This window comes from Benincasa hispida, chromosome 8 (assembly GCF_027475165.1).
Source record: "Benincasa hispida cultivar pf3 chromosome 8, pf3_genome.v1.1, whole genome shotgun sequence".
Classification (NCBI taxonomy): domain Eukaryota; kingdom Viridiplantae; phylum Streptophyta; class Magnoliopsida; order Cucurbitales; family Cucurbitaceae; genus Benincasa; species Benincasa hispida.
Window position 1 is genome coordinate 40,531,363 of NC_143485.1, and position 23,066 is coordinate 40,554,428.

Here is a 23,066-nt window from a genome sequence, read left to right on the forward strand (position 1 = left end):
GAGAATCACAATTATATACATATATATATAATTGTAAAAAGTCACTGACATTAGTGAAAAACCAAAATCCAATAGGCATTTTTTTTTGTAAAAAATGAAATGTTCAAGACATTAATGTAATATAATCCTGCCTTTTATGTCGAAACCCTTAGAGATAATTGTCTTATATATCCTTGGGCATTCTCTTCTCTAATCAATGTAGGATTTTGTTCACATTCCCAATAATTCAATTTAGGCAAACCTCATCAATTATCTTCATCGATAACAAATTGACATTCTTTTTTGTGCATGTCAAGGAGTTGATGTTTTAATTTTTGTCTAACCTTATGGGTTGAGTAAAATTATAACTTAGAACGAGTAAAATTTAGAAGGAACTTAATGTTAAAAATAGAATTGATTATATTTAGTTTCTTGTTGCTAGTCTTTAGGGTTGCTATTCTTTGTGCTAATCTTGTGTTATTTGTTTTAGGTGGTTAGTTTGTTATTTATGGTGTACTTTGAGCCTATATAAGGTCTAATTGGAATGAAATTCAAGTACTGGAGTTTTATATCACTTCCTCTCTTTTATTAGTTCTCTCCATTCTTTTCTATCAGTGGTATCAGAGCCATGCTCCTGAATTAACCATGCTCGGTAGAATCCTTGGTGCTGAACAAAGATGTATAGTGGAGCCTTGGAAATAGTCATGATGTGATCCGTGGTTAAACTCTATTGGATAGGTTGTATGCTCGGATGAAAAGGAGTTAGCCTAGATATGAGTTAGACAGATGGATGATTGTTTTAGGGGAGGCTTGGTGGTCCTTTATTCGAAGGGAGGATTATTGAAAATGTGACCAAAGTCCCACATTGGTTAGATAAGAGGAGGATCATGGGTATATAAGTGAGGATGACTATCTCCATTGGTATGAGGCCTTTTGGGGTGAAACCAAAAACAAAGTATGAGGGTTTATGCCTAAAATGGATTATTATACCATTATGGAGATAGTTTGAGGGTTGTTGTCCCTATCAATGGTATCAGAGCCCGATTGTGACATCTTTTTTCTTAGTCATTAAACTAACTCTTCTTACGGTACTCGGTCATTATGATCATTAGAGTATGTTGATGGAGAATTTCTACTTTGGACCATTATTGAAGCAAGAGTGAATATTGAAGGATCTCAAGGCAAAGAATTATTTATTCCAAGCCATTGATCGTGCCATATTGGAAACCATTTTGCAAAAGGATACATGCAAGCAAATTTGGGACTCCATGAAGAAAAAGTATCAAGGCACAACGAGGGTGAAAAGACAGCAGCTCCAAGATCTTCGCAAAGAGTTCGAGATTCTTAAAATGGAGCAAGGTGAGTCCGTGGATGAGTATTTCTCACGGACCTTGGCTATAGCAAACAAGATGCATATCCATGGAGAAAAGATTGAAGATGTAGCTGTGGTTGAGAAGATTCTTCGGTCGATGGATTCTAAATTTTCATATGTGGTTTGTTCAATTGAGGAATCAAAAGATATTGATACATTATCAATTGATGAATTACAAAGTTCTTTACTTGTGCATGAGCAAAGAATGACGTCAAATATAAGTCCAACCGAAGAACAAGCTCTGAAAACTTCAACTCATGGTGAAAACTCTGCAGGGAGAGGATCAAATAGAAGACGTGGTCGAGGTCGTGGAAGGTGGAAAGAAAGAGGACGAGGTGGTGGACATGATCCACACAAGCAAACATCCAACAACAACTTGAGACTTGATAGGTCCAACATTCTATGTTATCGTTGCCATAAGTTTGGTCATTACAAGTCTAAATGAACAACTAACTTCAACAATAAAAAAGGAGAGCAAACCAATTTTATAGAGGAAAAGGAGCTAGAAACTCTATTGATGACGTGCCACTACAACGAGGAGCTTGGAATTAACATATGGTATATAAACACTAGTTGCAACAATCATATGTGTAGTAACAAGTCTCTCTTCTCTCATTTGGATGAAAGTTATCATTCTACTGTGACATTTGGTGATAATTCTAAAGTAAATATTGTGGGTAAAGGAAATATTCAATTAAGACAAAAAAAGGCAATGTTGAAACCATATCAAATGTGTTTTATATTCCTGATTTGAGAAGTAATTTACTGAGTATTGGACAGCTACAAGAGAAGGGTTATGTCACAACTATCAAAGAATGCGCCTGTGAGATATATGATCCAAGAAGATGATTGATAACTCGTGTTGAAATGGCCTCGAACAGGTTGTTCCCACTCAAACTATAAGGTTTGGAGTTATGTTTCAAGACTAATGTAGATTAAGACCCCACATGGCTTTGGCATTTGCAATATGCCCACTTGAATTTTAAAGGTTTGCAAGTCCTTTCTCAAAAGAAAATGGTGGTTAGCCTTCCCCAAATTTTTCCTCCTACAAAAGTATGTGAAGATTGTGTTATTGGCAAACAACATCGTGAGAGATTTCCAAAAGGCAAAGCATGGAGAGCACGTAAATCCCTAGAGTTGATTCATTTTGACATATGTGGCCCATTAAACCCAGTATCAAATGGCAAGAAAAAATATTTTATTTATTTCATTGATGATTTTTCCAGAAAAACTTGGGTTTATTTCTTGCAGGAAAAGTCTAAAGCATTCTCAATTTTCAAGAGCTTTAAAGCGGTTGTTGAAAATGAAATTGGGAGAAAAATCAAAACCCTTCGAACGGGTCGTGGAGAAGAATACATGTCACAAGAATTTGTAAATTTTTGTGCTCAGCATGGAATTCGACACCAGTTAACAGCAACCTACACACCTCAACAAAATGATGTTGCCGAAAGAAAAAACTGTACTATCCTCAACATGGTTCAAAGTATGATGCAAATGGGAGAGTTCCAAAGAAATTCTGGCCAGAAGCAGTAAATTGGGGTGTTTATGTTTTGAATCGAAGTCCGACTTTTTCAGTGAAAAACATGACTCCTCAAGAAGCTTGGGATGGGCTAAACCATCAGTTGATCACTTTAAAGTGTTCGGGTGCATTGCATATGCACACATTCCTGACGATAAGAGGAGGAAGCTAGATGACAAAGGTAAAAAAAAAGTGTCTTTCTTGGCATTAGTGAGCAATCAAAGGCTTACAAACTGTTCAATCCAATCACAGGTAAAATTGTAATTAGCCAAGATGTTATATTTGATGAACTAAACACTTGGAATTGGACAGAAGATACTCCAGAGCAACAAACATTACCTGTGAATTTTGAAGACAGTGATAAATCTTTAACACTTCAACTTGAAAATTCAGTACAACAATCAGTTGAGCTTGAGGCTACTAAGTCTCAAACAGGATGTGCAAGTTCTTCAAGATCACAACGAATTAGAAGGAGACCAACATGGATGGAAGATTATGAGGTTAGTGGTGATCTTTCTGATGAGGCATTTGCCCATTATGCTTTATTATCAAAATGTGATCCATTAATTTTTGAAGAAGCTGTCAAAGATATAAAATGGAAGCAGGCCATGGATGAAAAGATTAAGTCGATTGAGAAAAACAACACTTGGGAGCTATCAGAACTTCCTAGAGAGTAAAAATCCATTGGTGTTAAATGGATTTACAAGAGAAGCTGATAAAGATGGCCAAGTAGAGAAATACAAGGCTCGTTTTATTGCAAAGGGGTACAAGCAACAAATTGGCATTGACTACAATGAAGTTTTCACTCCGGTTGCAAGACATGATATGATTCGAATGGTGTTAGCATTGGCAGCACAAAGCAATTGGAAAATTCTTCAAATGGACATGAAATCAACCTTTCTGCATGGCAACTTGAATGAAGAAGTTTACATAGATCAACCCCCTGGATATGTTCAACAGAGTAATGCAAGAAAGGTATATCGCTTGAAGAAGGCTTTGTATGGATTGAAGCAAGCTCCTAGGGCTTGGTACAGTCGAATTGAGGCTTATTTTATTAAAGTTGGATTTGAAAAATGTCCATATGAACATACTCTCTTTATTAAATTCTAACATCCAAACAAGATTTTGATAATATATTTGTATGTAGATGAATTGATTTACACAGGAAATGACTGAAGAATTCAAGCAATCTATGATGGCAGAGTTTGAAATGACAGATCTAGGGATGATGCATTATTTTCTCGGCATTGAGGTAATACAATCAGTAGCAAGAATTTTCATCAATCAGAAGAAATATGCACTAGAGATCTTGGACATGTTTCAAATGGAGAATTGCAACTCAGCCACAACTCCAGTTGAACCCAATTTGAAGCTCACAAAGGACCATGAAGGAAAGAAAATCAATAGTACTCTCTATAAGAAAATGGTTGGAAGCTTGATGTACTTAACAGCTACAAGGCCTGATATTATGTATGTTGTAAGTTTAATTAGTAGGTTTATGGAATCTCCAACTGAGCTTCATCTCCTTGCTGCCAAAAGAATCTTACGTTACTTAAAAAGGACTCCTGGTCTTGGCATACTTTATCAAAAAGGAGAAAAACTAAACCTTATTGGTTTTAGCGATAGTGATTATGCAGGAGATTTAAATGATAGAAAGAGTAATTTAGGGTATGTTTTCATGCTTGGTTCAGGAGCTATCTCATGGTCTTCCAAGAAACAGCCAATTGTCACATTATCTACCATTGAAGCTAAACTTGTAGCAGCAACATCATGTGCATGTCAAGCCATTTGGTTGAGGAACATTCTTAAGAATTTGCATTATAAGCAAGAAGAAGCATCTATCATTCATTGTGAACACATCAACAATCAAGCTCTCAAGGAATTCTATCTTGCATGGATGAAGCAAACACATTGATGTAAGATACCATTACTTGAGGGATCTTACAAATGATGGAATTATCAATCTAAGCTACTGTAAAAGTGAAGATCAAGTAACAGATATTTTAACCAAGTCTCTCAAATTAGCAACATTTGTGAAGCTTCGAAGCTTACTTGGGGTGGTTTCCTCTACTACTTTAAACTAAATACTAAATTGCATAGTTTTAGTTTAAGGGAGGGTGTTAAAAATAGAATTGATTATATTTAGTTTCTTGTTTCTAGTCTTTAGGGTTGCTATTCTTTGTGCTAGTCTTGTGCTATTTGTTTTGGGTGGTTAGTTTGTTATTTATGGTGTACTTTGAGCCTATATAAAGGCTTATTGGAATGAAATTCAAGTACTGGAGTTTTATATCACTTCCTCTCTTTTATTAGTTCTCTCCATTCTTTTTTATCACTTAAAACTTTTTAAATATAGAGATAATGTTAAACTAAGCTTAAACTTAGAGAACCAAATTCGTATTTCAACCCTTGTATTTAACCATTAAATGGGAACTTGCCTTGTCTAGAGTGGTTCTTAGTTGTTAAAATATCATTTGTCTTTATATATTAGATCATATTTATAAGAGTTTTATCAAAGGAATGCACAAATCTGTGAGCTTTTTGGTCTTTAATCTCAAATTAATTAATTAATATTTTGATGATAACAAACCTGTTTTTATTTATTGACCATTTAAGTGTTTTGAAGTGCTTATTGCGTAGACCTCGAAACAACATTTCTAATGCAATTTGAATTGCCTAAATCGGAGCTTAAACGAAGAAGATATAGGCGAAACCAGCTTAATGGAAAAATCTCGAGCTGGTGATGTGACATATATTTTTTCATCAAAGTAGACCAATTAAAAGGTGCCACTTGGAGTATGGGAGGAATGACAGATGGTGGTATTTTGATTTTTGGATTGGTTTAAAATAAAAATGAATTTAAAAACAAAATGAATATTATAATATTTTATGTTTGTATCTAACGACTAATTGAGCATATGATGAACTTTTACTTTTTGTTGTGTTTTAAAAGAAAATGATTTAAAAAAATATATATTATATTATGTTGTATCTAACAACTAGTTGCTTTAAATCTCCACCATTCAATTTTCTTTTCCAATATCCAATGATCCAAATAAAATGTGATTTCCAATCATTTTTCCTCTTTATTTAAACGCATCTTCTTCTCCCAATCATAATAACAATTACATATTTTTACAATCCTCAAAGCCGAAATTGTTATTCTCTCAAGGCTCTCATTTTTTTTCTTTTCATCTTATTCTTGAGAGGTTTATTGTATTGTGAGGATTAATTTGTTGAGTGATACAATTTATAGATCCACTCTTTTAGAGAGTTTTTCTCATATTGTTCATTTCTAAATCTATTTTAAAGGGTTACTCTTGAACCCACAACAAAAGTATTGTAACGATTTGATCCTCAACCGTGGAAATGATCGGGTTTGTTCTTGCACCTGAAAAAAAGAACGTTGTAATGGTTCGACTCTAAGCTGTGGAAAGAGTCAAGTTTGAGTGACAAACCCCAAAGGAGCTTGGGAAGTGGATGTAGGCCGGTTGTGCCGAACTACTATAAAATTCTCGATGTCAATTTTTATATCCCTCAACTATTTAGTTTTGCAATTAATTTATTATTAAATTTTATTGCTTGAAATTATTTGTAATTTTTGTTCTTAAATTGAATTGCTCATATATGTTTATTTTGATTGATAGTTCCTAAATTTATATATGCTTTACCAATGATTTAAAAATTGTGCTTTAAAGTGTGATGGTTACTTTTTTGTTTAATTCAAAGTGAAATTATTTGTATAAATTTATTATTTAATTACTTATTAGTAAAAAGTTTGTTAATTTATTTAATTGGGTCCACGATAGGAAATTTTTCTAATTAGTTTTAAATTAACTCTACTCACTCCTCTACATTGTCATACCGATCCTACAAAATCATCCCTAAAATATGGAGTATGTTGTAATTATACTGCTAAATTTTTTAATTTGATCAATCATCTTTTAATGTGTGGTTTGTGATAATTACACTCTAAACTTTTAATTTGGTAAATTAATTAAGATAGTTTGTTATTGGTTGCAATTAATCTCCTATATTGATATTGATATATTTGTAAAATTAAAATTTTAATATTGGTATCGACATCAATTCATTTTCCCATTTTTCTTTTGAAATTATAAATTCTAAATGTCACTTCAATTAAAAGAAATAAAAATATACTTGGAACTCATGAATACGAATGTAAAATTAAACCCTTAATTTCTAAATGTTTTGAAATTATTATTTAATTCGAAATTTTAGAAAAATGTAAAATTTTAATAAATTAAAAGTGTTATTATAATAATATCAACCAACGTAATTAATCAAATTAAAAATTCAAGAGTAAATTATATTAATAATGAAGGTTTTGTTTGATAACTTTTTGTTTAAAGTAAAAAGACTAAAAAAAATTAAATAATGACCCAACGATGAAATTAAAAAAATTCAAAGCTTAATTGTAACAAATCTAAAAGACTATTTATTGGATTTTATCATATTCTAAGACGAGTTCTAACCATTTTAGAAGAAGAACCAAATTTATAATTAAGAAGAAAAAACTATTTTAAAAAGGTTTTAACTTAGTAGAGGACCTATTTTCCGGACAGTTGAGCTTACGTGGCGAGGTTTTATTGGACCAATGATGGTATCTGACGTGTAAGCGCTGGATGTCGTCGTCGTCGTCTAGTTTTGCATCAAAGGGTCGAATGTATTCTCAGGTCATCAGGATCTTTCTCGTAATTCCACAGGCCCTTCTTCTTCTTCTTCTTCTTCTTCTTCTTCTTCAAAAACTCAATCCCAATTCAGATTAGAATGCAACTGCAAACTCGTAGACTTCAGTTAATTTTCCTAATTTTATGTCTATGTTCTATCTTCATCAACGCTCGTCCCTTTCTCATCGTCATCTCTCAAGATGACCTCAAGGATGGTGCCCCGCCGGACGACTCCTCCGATTCCGCCAACTCCGACTCCGCCGAGTGGGACGAGTTCGGCGAACCCGAATCTCAAAACTCCGCCCTCGAGCTTGACCCCGGTTCTTGGCGCCCCATTTTTGAACCGGATTCCCCCGCCTCCGACGCGCCCGACGATCTGTACTACACTGCTTTAGGGAAAATGATGTCCGCGGTTAGCTCCGGTGACCTGAGGTTGATGGAGGATGCTGTAGCGGATATTGATCAAGCTGCTGCGGAGAGTGGGGATCCGCACGCGCAATCGGTTCTAGGGTTATTGTATGGAATGGGGATAATGAAGGAGACTAATAAGGCTAAAGCGTTTATGTATCACCATTTTGCCGCTGAAGGGAATAAACAATCTAAGATGGCTCTTGCTTATATTTACTTCAGGCAAGAAGTAAGTCCGACCTCCGCCCCTCCGAGCACTTTAGTTATTGAATTCTGTTTAGTTACTGAAGAATTTTGTTGTCTTATCTGTTGGTTGGCATATATGAATATGTTTTGTTCGAATGGACAATTCACAAAAAAGAATTCTTGATGAAAAATTTATTGTTCCAGAAGTTTGAATGCATCCAAATTCTTTTCTTTATGTAATTCTTGCTTGGTTGCAGATGTATGAGAAAGCAGTCAAGCTTTATGCTGAATTAGCAGAGGTAGCCATTAATAGTCTATTAGTTTCCAAGGATTCTCCAGTAATTGAACCTGTGAGGATCCATAATGGTGCTGAAGAGAACAAGCAGGCCTTGAGAAAGTCTCGAGGAGAGGAGGACGAGGACTTCCAAATTTTGGAATATCAGGCGCAGAAGGGTAATGCTGGAGCTATGTATAGAATTGGACTATTTTACTACTTTGGACTTAGAGGGTTGAGGCGTGATCATGCTAAAGCATTGTCCTGGTTTTCCAAGGCCGTGGAGAAAGGTGAACCGAAGTCTATGGAACTACTTGGAGAGATATATGCAAGGGGGGCCGGAGTCGAAAGGGATTATACTAAGGCACTTCAATGGCTGACTCGTGCATCCAAGCAGCCGTCATTTACTGCTTATAATGGCATGGGATATTTATACGTTAAGGGTTATGGAGTGGAGAAAAACTATACCAAGGTAAGGTTCCCCATTAGTTTCTGTTGCAAATACTAAAACTTTGAATTTCTGTCTCCATATGTTGTTGTAATTTTTCCACGGAGCTGTCTTAATTAGATACCATTAACTTAACCCACTAGAACTCAGGTGATATATTTTCCCTGCATCCTAAGTGAATTAGGGACTAGTTGATTTACTGGTGTATTTGATTCGTACCGGCAAGTTGAACTGTTTTGGAAAGATTTTGTATTGTTTTTAAAGTTCATTTGTGCCCATATAAATCTGGTAGCTTATTTTCATTTTTCTTTTCTATTAGTTGAATTGCACATTGCACTTACCTATCAATTGTTGTCACCCTACCTTAAACGTGTGTATTTCTGGTGTGTAATTTAACTGGTAGTCTCTTGCTCTATTGACTTTTCAAAGTAGTATACTAAATTCTCAGAAGTTTCATTCTTATCTTAGAGACTTGGATTGTTTTAACTGTATTTCGTCATACTGTTACTTTTCTTTTGCAGTACTGCACTTCTGAATCTCTGATAGATATTGCCCTCAGTTGTTGCTAGATTTGGTAGTTCTTAATGCATCTTTTGAATGGCTATCCTTTTCTTTATATTTTCATGTTCTAAATGTCGATTTATATGATATATGATGATATGGCACCTGAATTACTGCTTGTTTCGTTTTTTTTCCTCTTCAATTCATTCCACCTACATCGCTTATAATGTGTCTTCATTGCATGCCGTTCTTTAACACAGGCCAAGGAGTACTTTGAGAAAGCTGCCGAAAACGAGGAGTCTGGTGGTCATTATAATCTAGGAGTTATGTATCTTAAAGGCATTGGAGTAAAGAGAGATGTGAAGAAGGCATGTACTCATTTTATAATGGCTGCAAATGCTGGACAACCAAAGGCATTCTACCAGCTGGCAAAGATGTTTCATACTGGTGTTGGGCTCAAGAGGAATATTCCTATGGTAAATTCACTCAACTACATTACAAAGCATTTTCACTGTGCTCATGTTTAGGTCTCCCCCACCCCGATGAAAAAGGAATTTGTCCTGTCTATTGGCTTTTGACTTTGTTTTGACCTTTGGATGTTTAACATGTTGGTTTCATTTGAGGCTTGTGAACCCGACCCCCATAGGAGGCTTTTGAATCTCGTGGTTTGACTTTTTGTTTGGTCTGCATTATTGTCTATTTCTGAGGAATATTTTCTCGAGAACTTCTTTGCAGCTTATTTTCACTATCAAATTGATTGTTTCAAGTTTTATTTCGGGATCTAATTATTGAGAAGTTTCTCAACTTATTCATATACAATGAAAGCATTGTGAAATGTCTTGCTTCTATATTTCCTTATGTGACCCTGGGTTAAATTGGTATTTCTGGTGCAAACGTTTTAGCAAAAGAAATCTGAACTTATTATCAGGAATCATGACAGACTACAGATACTGTAAATAATTGAAGTTTCAACGGTTTCAGGCTAGTGCATTATACAAATTAGTTGCTGAACGAGGGCCTTGGAGTTCATTGTCTAGATGGGCATTGGAATCATATCTGAAAAGTGATATTGGCAAGGCATTCTTATTGTACGCAAGAATGGCTGAGCTAGGATATGAGGTGGCACAAAGCAATGCAGCATGGATACTTGACAAATATGGAGAACAAAGCATGTGTCTGGGAGAATCTGGCTTTTGCACGGATGCAGAAAGACATCAGAGAGCTCATTCTCTATGGTGGCAAGCTTCCGAGCAGGGCAACGAACATGCTGCTTTACTGATTGGGGACGCATATTACTATGGTCGGGTATGTGCTAAGTGTACATGATTCTATTAAATCACAAATGTTTCAAAATCATATGTTTTGAGATTTTCATCTTTCTACATTTCCATTTCCGCTCAGGGAACCGACGTAGATTATGATCGTGCTGCGGAAGCATACATGCATGCCAAATCCCAACTAAATGCACAAGCCATGTTCAACCTTGGTTACATGCATGAACATGGTCTGGGGCTTCCATTTGATCTTCACCTAGCCAAGCGTTACTATGACCAAGCTCTGGAACTTGATCCAGCTGCCAGGTTGCCTGTCAAGCTGGCCCTAGTAAGCTTGTGGTTAAGGAAGAATCATGCTGACAGTTTTCTGGTGGGTTCAAAACTGCTCTTTTTACTGCTTTTCCTGCAAGAGTACATTAGCTCCTAGACACATTAGATTTTTAGCATGTTGGGAGTAATTTCAAAATGGTTAAAATCATTCCGAAAATACTTTTAATCATTCAAAATAAATTTCTATAGTACAAAAAATGCGATTGGAAGTGTGAAACTAAATATTAAAATGATTTTGAGTGACTAAAGGCGTGGGTCAGGGAGATTTAAACATGATAAAAGTAGTTTTCACAATTTCAAAATCACTTTGTTATATTTCTTACTTTCTTACTACTTTATTATAAACGACCCAGATGCTGATCAAATGGGGGTGTTTATGGTAATTAGGTCCATGTGATTGATTCGTTGCCAGAAGTGTATCCAAAAATTGATGCATGGGTAGAGGATGTACTGTTGGAGGAAGGAAATGCAACAATTTTAACTCTATTTGCTTGCCTACTCACTGTTCTATATCTTAGAGAGCGACAACGGAGGCATGCAGCTGTTCGGGCGGCTGCAGCTGCTGCCGCTGCTGAGGCTGTGCCACTCCATCCAAATGACCATGTCCCTCCACAAAATTAAATCATTACCTGTACTTTTGATTGAATTGATCACTGCTCTTTTTTATCTTTTACTTTTCAATGAGGTATGAGAATCTTTTCTGCAACGTTATGTACAGGAAATTAGAACTCAACTGCGTAGAGAGGAAAGAGCTTTTGCGTTCTTGTGACTTTTACAACACAGAGTAGAGGAAGGATTTCAAAATGTTTATCACCTCGATTATAGAAAACAAAGATTTTTTTTATTTTTTTTTTGTGATTTATTGACGTGGCAATTCCATTGTAGATTTGTATGAGCTAGCTCTTTTGTCCTTTGCTGATACTACTAATTAAACTTGTTTACATGGAAATTCCATAAGGTGTTAAATTTTTATGCAATTTCAACTTGTAGGGTTGGCCTCTGACCTTTCGGATCAAATTGGCTTTTTCTTAGGACTTAATTGCTACAAACGCTCAACTTCTGGGTTCTGTTTGGAATTGTAATTGCAAGCTTAAAAAATGATTATATATCTAAAATTTCTTTGTCATATCTAAATCACTTTTATATTTGTTTAGAACAAAAGTTATTAGATTTTAACTTTTCCAGCTCCCCATCGAAAGAGACTGTGTTAGGAAATAGAGTAGGCGGGTCTTCTTCAGTCCGCTTGGAAAGCGTTATTATATCTTTTTCCAAATACTCAGCACTTTTTGTTTACCCATCTTAACTTCTCATTCCAAATTAAAGAATTGATTCAATTTCTTGTAACAATTATTGTTTAAAATACTTTTATCAAACAATTTAGACTAAACAAAAAAAGTTGCAATTCTGATCATATAGATTTTTAAAAAATAATATCATAATAAATTACAATTTAAATATTAAAATAAAAATAATAAAATTAAATATGGTAATTAGTTTTTCCCAATCACGAATTAAAATTTACTAAACATTATTTTACCTTTTTTTTACCATTGATTTTTCTTAAAACACAAGTATCATCAATCTTTTCAAAAACAACTACAATTTCAAACCAAGTCTTAGTTTATTTAACTCTGCAAGACTGCTATATTTAAGACCGATGAGTGTACATATGTCCATTATGTATACAGTATATATAATATAATTTCAACTGGATCATGAGGAATCTTAATATTACATTACATGGTCAACTTGTGTAACTGCCTTGGCCATAAAAGAAGCAAAAAGATAGTCGCTGAAGTAGTGACAACTAATATGTATACATTTTCTGATGGTAAACATATAATTACAACTAAAAGTCCCAAAAGCAAGTTAATTATCCCAGTACGGCCACTTGTCATCATTTTCAACAAAATAGAACCATTATCTTCCACTTGTTTGCTATCAATAGATATCTGAAATGCACAAACTCAAGCTACTTTTCATCTATTAATCTTCTGCTACCAGCCGAGTGCCAAATATTCTGTACTGTCTACTTCCCCATGCATCTTGTTTATTAAGGTAATAAGATTTTAAGCAGCACTGCACCCATGGAGGATTTCTTGTACTGGCCTCATTTTTCTCACTTGCTGAAACCCCAAGTAACTTGTTTCGTTTCCTCGTTAAAGCATCGATCGATGGATGGCCGCCAAAGAATTTGTACTTGAGCCAGATTAAGACAAACATGAAAAACACAATCAGAAGAGGACCAATAAGTACAACGCATTACTACAGCCCTACGGAGGCATGAACACAATGTTCTGGGGAATTATTATCTTCACGAACCAAGGGAAAGAAATGCACAACATCTACTACATTGCAACCAATGCAAGAAATGTATTGCTAGTCATAAAATATTCCAATGGAAAGTTTGTTAAGTGTCTAGTGCCACAAATACAATTTCTTCCATCCTTCACCCAAGAAAAAGTCGGAAACAATAGAAAAGAGTGAGTTTGATTTTTCACAAGTGATGGGTGCATTTTCTGATAGATCAAGCAGAGTCTCACTATAACACATCTTGAAAGTGAAAAACGGAGTCTTAATATAACATAGCTTAAAGGGGAAATGTGCCACAAACTACTGTATGTGGAAGTTTTAGGATAATGGTTCACTAAAGTAAGTTACACTGATCTGTATCAACTCATGCTTAGTTGACAGGGCTTAGCTATAGTTATGTTAGATTCCAGTAAACTTCATATAAGACAGGCCTTCCCGTGCTTCTCGTAAAGAATTTAGGGGTGGATTCTTGGGAGAGATTGCAGTAAATTTCATATAAGAGTCCCTTGCCAGTAAATAACACTAATAAGGAATCAGCTGCACAATTTACTTCTAAGTTCTTTAAGAATGGAAATTACAAAGTAAAAGCGAATAATAAGGAACCAGATCATCACTTTCCTTTCTTCTAAATACTTTGTGAATGAAAAATAAACATTCCCAGAACGTATGTAGTATTAAATGGTAAAAGGAATCTTACTCCATCTTCAGCATATAATAGGGCATGAATTCTTGCAGTTGGATCTTCTAGGCACAGCCTAACCCGGTAAATCCCTTCAGGAGAGCGGAAGTCCTTGGCCTGTAATGGATATATTGCTATCACTCGAACTATACATTTGAATTTTGCAGTCACCTGTCAAGAGAAAACTTCATCGATCAAGAAATAAGGTCAAGCAGTTTGCAAAACGGGTGCAACAAGGATGACTGAGGACATAGCATGCACTGGAAGTGACTAGTGTGGAAAACCAATGCATAACCAAGAAAAATAAATAAGGATTTTTAAATATGTGAGATAGAACAAGTTTTCTCTCGAATACATCCATTTAATCTAATTATGGAATCGGAAATTGCCACAACAGAAACAATATATTAAAATGAGATGTAAACTTAAACCTGCCCCAGTAAACAGCCCAACTCAGAGGAGGAACATAGATCATTAAAGCAATTGAAAGAGTACATAAGACCTAGATATGTAAGCACACGTTCATTCTAAAGACCATTCATGAAACCTTCAACATCCATTCAAGTGTATCACCATTATGTAAAACAAGCAAGCACATGATAAATTGTGCCGAGGATTATTGACTTGCATTGAAAAATGCAAGGACACTACATATAAAATTTCGTAAAGTACATAAACCATCAAGAAACAGAAACTTCCCAACAAACAACCACCACGCAATAGAGAGATGCAGTACCTTTGAATATGTCAAAACATCCATCAATGTGGCAAACGGTTCATTATTGTAATCAACCTCTGTTAAAGGAACGAGATAATCAGAAAATTGCCACCAGAAAAAAAATTCCAAGTGAACTTTAATCAATCAGAAACAGTTAAAACTCAAAATCAAAGTAACCATTGCAATAAAATAAAATTTCATGAAAATATAACTCCAAACCTGTAATGGGTGAAGGCGAAGGAAAGCTCCAAAAAGGAATTCTCCCCAAAATTGATGCTAAACGCTCTTCGTATGATCTAATAATTAGATATGATAATGTATCAAAACCATTGGGTAAAAGATTGAAGCAAGAGTCTAACGTGTATTTTATTTATCTGAGATGAGATAATGGAAAGTTAACCTTTGGCGCAACTGTATGGCATTATCTTCATTCGATGTATAACGAAGCTTTGAAAATGTTGTCACCACAATTTGGAAAGATCCAACTTGCATTTCACAGAAGACATTCGTAAATTTCATCCATTTACCATTATTGAGAATGGATAAACTCTGCTTCTCAATTCCTTTGTCAAAGATCAACCTCAAGATAGAGCCAACAGGAGGTAATGTACATAATATATCTCTTGGCAAAACCAATGGTCCCGAGTGATGTACATAATCAATTTCAATTGCCAACCTGGGTCATGCCTAATTATTAACAAAGTTCAACATAATACAACTTCAATGAAAGGTAAGTTCACGTAATGAGAATTAATATCCTCCCCACGGCCAAAGAAAGAACAAGGGAGAAAGAGAATACATACATACATATAAATATCATAAAACATCTTGACTTCAAGAGTAAAGATCACGTGAAAGTACAACTATAGTTTTATTTGCATTCATAAATAAAGATGGTTTATCAGTTCTTTGTTTGAGGAATTGATGGAACAAACAATTGTTGAGTTCGAGGTTGAAATATAAGATGTACCCTAATCAGATCTTTGTATAAAGAATCTTCTATTGCTCGGCAATAACTGTTTGGTACACCAAATTGGCAACTTGAAGAAAATTGTTTCAAACAAGCATTACAAAGGAACAGGCAACAAAGGCTCACTCCTTCCTCTTTTGTGACAAAGGACACACAAAGAGGAAGAAGGATGAAATTTAGAAATCTAACTTTTTTGGGGACGTTACAACTCCAAGTAAACTTAGCCTTGCCTTTAGGACGTGCCCAAGGAGCATCCATAATATGATGGAACAAAGAGAGAGTAGAGGTTCCAGAAGTGACAACTCTCCAAAACCAGCCCTGGTATTTAACAGATCAGTGCTCTTCAATTAAAAGGATGAGGTGAACCCATTATTCAACCTTCAAAGCATAAAGGCTCCTTTAAACCCCCAAATTATAACTCACATAAAAGCCATCCCAATCATTTTCACGCCTGTACTTCCGAGATTTGACAGGTTAACAAGTCGAGAAAAACAATCTTTGTGTGATTTCTCCCTACCTATTCCAGACTTCCCAAAGTTGACTCTCCTTCCAATGTAGAGTTTGAAAATTGTCTCCATAAAGATTCTGTAAGAGACTATTGTTTACAGCGTAGCAATGATTTCTAGAACCACATCCTTCAGGATCATCCAAAAATGTTCTTAGCCTTTATTGTATGTTATCTTCTAGTATGGCAGGTACATTTAAAATTGTACAGAAAAATATAGTATAAAACCAGACTATTTTGCAAAGATTTGGAAATATGGTTCTTTGTTTCCTTGGAAATGTTATACAGAGGCAACAACACGGTACCACTTTACTGTTAATGTGAAATCGCTTACCACCATCATCATCACAGGAAATGAATTACAGCAGTTATCAATAGTTGTATAACCAACTGACATGATATGCTTTTATAACCAACTGACATGATATGCTTTTATAAACAAATTAGTTTGATGAACTCACTTTGTGTCAATGCTAATCGGTGGAGCATCAGTTCCATCCCAAACAAAAGCCAGAGTCCCATTATTAGCATCCTCACACATGTAGACAATCTTTGTGTGTGTGAGAGAAAGAGTGAGAGAGAGAGAGAGAGAGAGGGAGTTAGACTAACTGAGCTAGAATAGGATGCGTGTCATATCACTTTTAAGGATATTGTTAAGAGAATCAGTTACCTTACTTAACAAAGCAGAAGGGAAGAGTTAAAAAAAAGTTAATAGTTTTTCTCTATGGATAAAACAGATAGAAAAAGGGATACCGTGGAATTCTTGAAAAACATTATCATGCGTAGATAATTCCTCACCTTGCAGATCAAATTTACATGTTCGCTTTCCTTTAAATCTCTCAGAAATGAAAAGTTGGTTGATCCTACAAAATTCGGGGACAATTCAAAAGTTTTTCAGTAAGTCATGCACGAACTGTTTGATATTCAAGATTTATATACACTGGCTAATAAACATGTGTCCTTAAACACATACATCCAACATGTGCCCTTAAACAGAGGGATGCTGTTGTTGACCAATTTTTTTATATTTCTGATCTCTAAGTTAATATTCTTTGTATTTATTGTGAGAAAGAACTATAAGTAACTCCTTAGGATGAAGAACAATAAAAGAAAGCCAGCAAGCTAAATTGGTTGTTTATAAACTGAACACTTCATTGACAGACCTTCATCAAGTTCAAAACCAACCAGCCAATCCCTCAGACTCGAAATGAACTTTTTATCGAGATCTCTGCATCGAAATTTTGGCGATACATCATATGGTAGAAAGTCCAATCCATCTTTTCCTTCATACAAAGCAAATGAAGAAAACTTCTTATTGAAGACAGCATATATTTCCCCCTGATGAGTTTTCATCTGCAATTATCACTTGATTTCTGAGATAGTCATTGACCACCTATCATTTGGATCCATAGGAATGAAAAGAAAACTATAACATTGCTCAACTGCTCAAGGAGAAAAGAAGATTCATTTAATCGTCCAATACCAAACATTTCCGGTAAATGTTTCAAGAAAACTAGTTTGTACCTTTATTCATTTGTTGGGCAGTAGAAACAACCATAATTGACAAGACAAAATGACAAGAGGATAAGGAGTCAAGCCAACATAAGGGGTAGAAAATGTATATTTCAGAAAAATTATGTATATACCATCCACAAAAATATTCTTGTAAAAAATATGTCCTCTAGAATAGTCAATAATCTCAAGTCAATAGATTTTGGCGTGAACTAACTACGGTCATCCATTCACGTTCTGTTTTGCAATTTTTTTCCATTCATTGCAATTTCACAAAGTTGTTAGGATAACAAGAGTTTCTTAAAAGAAATAAATGATACTTGAAAACAAAAAGATATGTTTGAACAAGAGACTGAAAGAGAAAAATAAACAAAACATGCAAGAAAAAACATTAAAATAAAATATTCCTAAGAATTAGAATTGTTGAGTACCGTAACATGCGAAAGTTCAATGATATCTCCTGCTGAAGCAACATGGGGAAGCTTTTCCAAACTTTCAGCAAAAATATTTGCAGTAATTCCAGGTCTTTTATGAGATTGGTCAACAATTTTTACAGCGCAAAAGCAATCTGCAAAAGTATATAAATGATCTCAAAGTAGGCAGAACCTTAAGGAAACAAATTGTGGCTCAAAACTTAAGAAATTACAAGACAGATACAAAATGATGAAAAGTGTGATTTACATGACCCAGTATTCAAAAATGAATTTAATTGACCGAGTTACATGATGTGCCATGTATAGATTAGTTTGACTTTCAAGTGGGAAAAAAAATCCAGAGTCTAAAGCATGTATTCATCACACAGTATTTGGATAGTCAAGCCTTGGCATATTTCTTGAGCTCCCATATATGGGTCAGCTGGTCAAGTCAAAATCTAACTACGTATAAGTGACTCAACATGCTAGTCCTACCAGTATATCTATGGAAACTACTGGGAACCTTCGTATATGGCAAACAAACAAAATTCCACCATTCTAAGTTTCTAACAGAAACCATCAAACACAAATACACAAGATAATCTACTGAACAGAGAAAATATAGATCAAATAGGTCAATGTGATGTCCTGGTACATATTAAACTACAAGCTGGAAGAGTTCAACATAGAAGTCATTACAGTGGTCCATATCTTCCCATTAGGGTGAACTTTAATCTTCCTCATTTTCAATCTTAAAATTTTACTTGAAGACCGATAATAGTACCCAATAAATAGATCACCAGTACTTGATAAGACAAAGATAAAATAAACCAAAGTGACAGTAGATTATGACAAAGCATGCACTTGAGATCAACTAGACAACAATGTAAGAACACTCCTACTTCCGCCACAATACATCTGCTATTCAAGAGAAATTTACAAGAACTGGCTCAGGAAAAACACCTTACTGCAGACATATCGTCAATCTACTACCGTCCAAACGGAAGCAGCCGTAAGTCCGGCCTTTGATTCATCATTGCCAGTAACTTATTACACGCAAAACCATGAGATCGATGATATCAAAATACGAGATGCTCAGATTTTACTTTTAAAAAAAAACATGCTTCAGAATAAGAAATGAAACTGCTAACAATTTCAAAGGAGTGAATCGCAGAAACAAAACCTATCTATACGGCATGGAATAGAGGAAAGAGAGAAAAAAATACCAGTGCCCTTAGTTCGCCTGGGGAAACCAAACTCGATGATAACGCCAATAAGGTTAACCTTCTGGTTTATGGAGGCAATAGCATCTCTAATCTCCATGAATTTATAGTCGTCGCTGCTCCCCATCTCTGTGAGCCCCAAGTTTCGGACCTTGCGAGCAATTCCCTAAACCCTCACAAACCTTCCGGTTTAGGGTTTTATGCTACACTACGCCCATCCATATTTTTCCCGCTGTATTTTCCCGCTTTGCTTTAGCGACCACTGTGGTTTTTTTTTTTTTTTTTTTTTTTCCTTTTTGAGTACAACACAAGCCACACGACAAAACAGATAAATGTTTAAATATTATTTTGGATTCTATATTTTTGGATTAATTTGTTTTAGTCTCCTACTTTGAAAGTGTCCATTTTAGCCATTATATTTTCAATTTTTTTCCATTTTGATTCCTATTTTTCAAAATATTCATCGTGGTCCTTATACTTTCAACTTTGATTCATTCTGATCTTTAAATTTTTAAAAAATGACCATTTTAATCTTTTAAAACAAGGAATAAAAGTGAAAAATAAGAGACCAAAATGATCACTTTTTATATAAGGACCAAAATGAATTAAAGTTGAAAATGTGGTAACCAAAATGAATATTTTGAAAGTACAAATACTAAAATGAACTAAAATTAAAAGTACAATGACCAAAGTAGTATTTAAACCAATACTTAAACTAACATCACCAATCACAAGTGTTATAAATATGACATTGGCTAAATATATTTTTTTAAGTTCTTGGCATTAATTTCTTGGGTTTTTAGGAGTTGTCTCTGTTTTTATATCTGGTGGACCTTGTCTCAGATGTTGTTCTTCTAATTGTCAAACCTGCATATTATTTCTTTCTTTGTTTAACTTATTCTGTAAATTATTTTGTTTGAAATGTTTTCCTTTTTTGTAGCTAACGATTTTATGTGGGAATATTTTCCATCATGTCGTTGTTCTTGTGCTACGATTGCTGCATCTATTGTTTGTAAGACCATTGTGTAGAGATTAAATTCTTACATAATAAGTTCTTTAAATTATTTGTGGCGGTGTATTCTTCATTAGTTTCTGTTGCATTTACAAAAGTTTGATTGGTCTTAGGGGGAGCTTAAAACTTTGTTTAACGAGAAGGATTTTTCAGTCTTATGGGGAGCCTAAGGTGTCTTTCATCTGAGAAAGAAGATCTTAAAACTTAGGGAAAGCCTAATTTCTCGTGTGAAGAGAGTTCACAAGTAGAAAAAAAGATATCATCAAGTGAGAATGAGTCTCACATATTTAAAGGGTGCCTAAGTATTTCAACACCGATATTCACATACTTAAGGGGAGCCTAAGTTTAAGAAAGAGATAGTCTCTATTGGGATGTATGTCCTAAAATCTCGTAATTAATATGTTATCTGAAATAATGGTTGGTTATTTTATGCAATAATCCACTAAAGAAAGATTTGAGGTTATTGTGTAACTGATCTTGTTTAAGTAATAACCTAAATAGTTTGTAGATATGGATAAGGTTTTGTGTCTTATGTCGGTGACACTGTGGTTGCGACCCACTTTGTAATTGTTATAACACTTGTAAATGTTGGATTTTATGTCCTAAAACTCGTGGTTTATAAACAATAAACATATTCTATTTTTTTCAATAAAATTATTATTGAGGTTTACTCAGTGAAGATGTTATTGAATATGTGAATTACACTTGAAAAACTCAATTCAATAAACTAAGAATAATTGGCTATTACATGAATACTTGAACTATATGTGGAGACATAAAAGTGGATCAAGTTCGAGTAAATAGCCAAAATAGTCTATAGTACAAGCATAAGGCTAGGTACCTTGTCTTGGGGACACTATGGATGCGGCCTACTTTGTATCTGATACAAACGTGTGATCCTAAATTGTTCATGTGAAGATATGCGAGTGGAGGCATCTTATGCAATGAGTTTGCATAAGATCAGATCGCGAAATAGACACTTTTACTTTATGATGTCATTTACTGTTACAACAGACTATTTCAATGGGATGACCTAGGTAACTCGATCTTAATCATGAGCTAACTATAACTTCTACTTATTCGAGATTATCCTTTAATCTGCTCGGGTGAGAGTGGTCCGAGTTTGTCGACTCAATAAGCCTCACATTTTAGAGATAAGACCGGGTAGATAGTTGGGGACATAGTCCTACAAGATGGAATTCACTCCTACCCAATTATAGGGATAGTATATAGGTTGTTCTTTTAAGTGTTGACTCCGGGTCTCGAACAATGAGTCCCTGAAGGACTGGAGATCGATAGCGGAAGCGAGGTCGGTCTTAATTCTCAAATCTCATAAAATTAAAAATACAGAGATCTCAAATTATACAAATTACAGAGAATATTTTGCAGCATGCTTCTAAAGGAGGATTAAGGTTAGAAATATACTTACCGTTGAAGAACTGATTTTTCACGATAATCCTCATCGAACAGCCATGAAATCTCCTCTTGATTACAAATAAGTATAATAATCCAAAATGGCCACCACCAAGAGGTAATCCTCTATATTTTTCTTACGGGTTGAGAATTAGTAAGATGTGTGGGCTTTGCTTTTTTTTTTTTTTTTTGGGAGAGAGAGAACTTGATTAGAAGAAATATATGTTCTTACTGAGAATTGAAGGAACTCTAATTATAGAGGATCTGTGAGTGGAAGCGGATCGTTCCAAACTCTATTGTGAAAGAACATAAGTATTTACAATCATACAGAAACGATTATGCATTAAAGATAAATTACAGTATGTTTCTTGAAATAAATACAGGGGATCAAGAAAAAAATATATTTGAAGAACTCTTTCTTCACGTATTTCTCTCGATCAAACTCGAAAGCAATGATCAACTCGAACTTCCTCGAACACAATCGAGTAAAACTCAATCCTTGAACAGAACTAGACACCACCACAAGATTACCTTGTATTCTCGGTGTGAAAATCTTGAAGTTGTGGGCTCTGGCTAATTCTGGATAGAGGGAATGAGGAATGGAGGAGGAGGAGACGATCGAGTAAACGATGATACAATCGTGTAGAAGATGAAGGTCTATTGCATAGACTTGACGCTTGATCGTTTGGTAAAGACTACCATCATATAGTAAACTCGATAGTCAATCATGTAGTCATTTGATGGCGAAAAAGATAACTTTTTTTCATTGAATGATTAGAAAAATAATTTTTCTTCTTTATCCCATTTAGCCATAGAACCGTCTAACCACCTACTAAGGGTGGTTACTAGAGAAAAAGAAATTTAATTATCTCATAATTAATAAATTATAAATAAATACAATAACTAACTTATCATATTATATTTATAACCTATAGTTTTAATATTACATCATATGTAACATATAAACCATAGTTCATTTTCTATTTTATGGCATTTAATATAAATCATATTTATACTAATTCCTCTAATTAAATAATAATGTATCAAATACATCATATCAATTATATCATATATAATTAAATTAATTTAATTATATCATATATAATCAAATTTCCTCTTGTTAATTTGAACATTTCAAATTAACCCAAAAACTGATTCTCAACTTGAATCCATTGAGCTACCAAGGGGACCTGACCTATAACTTGAAGCTCCAACTGTACATGAATAACTGACTAAACTCTTTAATCACATTATCCAACATCCGTTAATTGCCGGACACTCCATTAAATACCGACAGTTGCACTTTTCACATTACATATATATTTTTGT

At 34.5% G+C, this 23,066-nt stretch overlaps 2 protein-coding genes and 1 non-coding gene across 4 annotated transcripts; 1 reads left to right on the plus strand and 2 right to left on the minus strand.

Moving 5' to 3' along the window:
- Window positions 1–7,507: 7,507 nt before the first annotated feature.
- On the plus strand, window positions 7,508–11,823 carry EBS5 (HCP-like superfamily protein). The gene is made up of 6 exons (XM_039039069.2): window positions 7,508–8,195; window positions 8,410–8,898; window positions 9,636–9,851; window positions 10,357–10,680; window positions 10,777–11,019; window positions 11,367–11,823. Exons 1-6 carry the CDS (start codon window positions 7,659–7,661, stop codon window positions 11,598–11,600), a joined length of 2,043 nt encoding a protein of 680 aa, XP_038894997.1. The 5' UTR covers window positions 7,508–7,658; the 3' UTR covers window positions 11,601–11,823.
- A 776-nt stretch (window positions 11,824–12,599) lies between these two features.
- ATPOT1B (Nucleic acid-binding, OB-fold-like protein) lies at window positions 12,600–19,655 on the minus strand. Of its 2 annotated transcripts, none has more exons than XM_039039049.2 (10): window positions 19,316–19,655; window positions 18,108–18,244; window positions 17,328–17,517; window positions 16,963–17,027; window positions 16,626–16,714; window positions 15,090–15,365; window positions 14,909–14,985; window positions 14,708–14,766; window positions 13,990–14,142; window positions 12,600–13,178 (listed from the first exon to the last, which is right to left on the minus strand). In XM_039039049.2, exons 1-10 carry the CDS (start codon window positions 19,437–19,439, stop codon window positions 12,966–12,968), a joined length of 1,383 nt encoding a protein of 460 aa, XP_038894977.1. In that variant the 5' UTR covers window positions 19,440–19,655; the 3' UTR covers window positions 12,600–12,965. The 2 variants fall into 2 exon arrangements, with proteins under 2 accessions (XP_038894977.1, XP_038894978.1); XM_039039050.2 differs by having other exon boundaries at window positions 17,328–17,557; window positions 19,316–19,534.
- On the minus strand, window positions 19,035–19,131 carry LOC120084308 (small nucleolar RNA snoR113). Its single transcript, XR_005483671.1, has one exon. It is a non-coding gene; the product is annotated as a small nucleolar RNA snoR113 (small nucleolar RNA).
- Window positions 19,656–23,066: the final 3,411 nt, after the last annotated feature.

Excerpts from the sequence above, each read along its gene's own strand:
- EBS5 (XM_039039069.2), top strand. The coding sequence starts at position 7,659 with ATGCAACTGCAAACTCGTAGACTTCAGTTAATTTTCCTAATTTTATGT. Across the intron at positions 8,899-9,635 it reads TGGAGAAAAACTATACCAAG|GCCAAGGAGTACTTTGAGAA; the intron begins GTAAGGTTCCCC and ends TCTTTAACACAG. Across the intron at positions 9,852-10,356 it reads TCAAGAGGAATATTCCTATG|GCTAGTGCATTATACAAATT; the intron begins GTAAATTCACTC and ends CAACGGTTTCAG.
- ATPOT1B (XM_039039049.2), bottom strand. The coding sequence starts at position 19,439 with ATGGGGAGCAGCGACGACTATAAATTCATGGAGATTAGAGATGCTATT. Across the intron at positions 18,245-19,315 it reads CAGGCGAACTAAGGGCACTG|ATTGCTTTTGCGCTGTAAAA; the intron begins GTATTTTTTTCT and ends ATACTTTTGCAG. Across the intron at positions 14,767-14,908 it reads TTCGCCTTCACCCATTACAG|AGGTTGATTACAATAATGAA; the intron begins GTTTGGAGTTAT and ends TTCCTTTAACAG.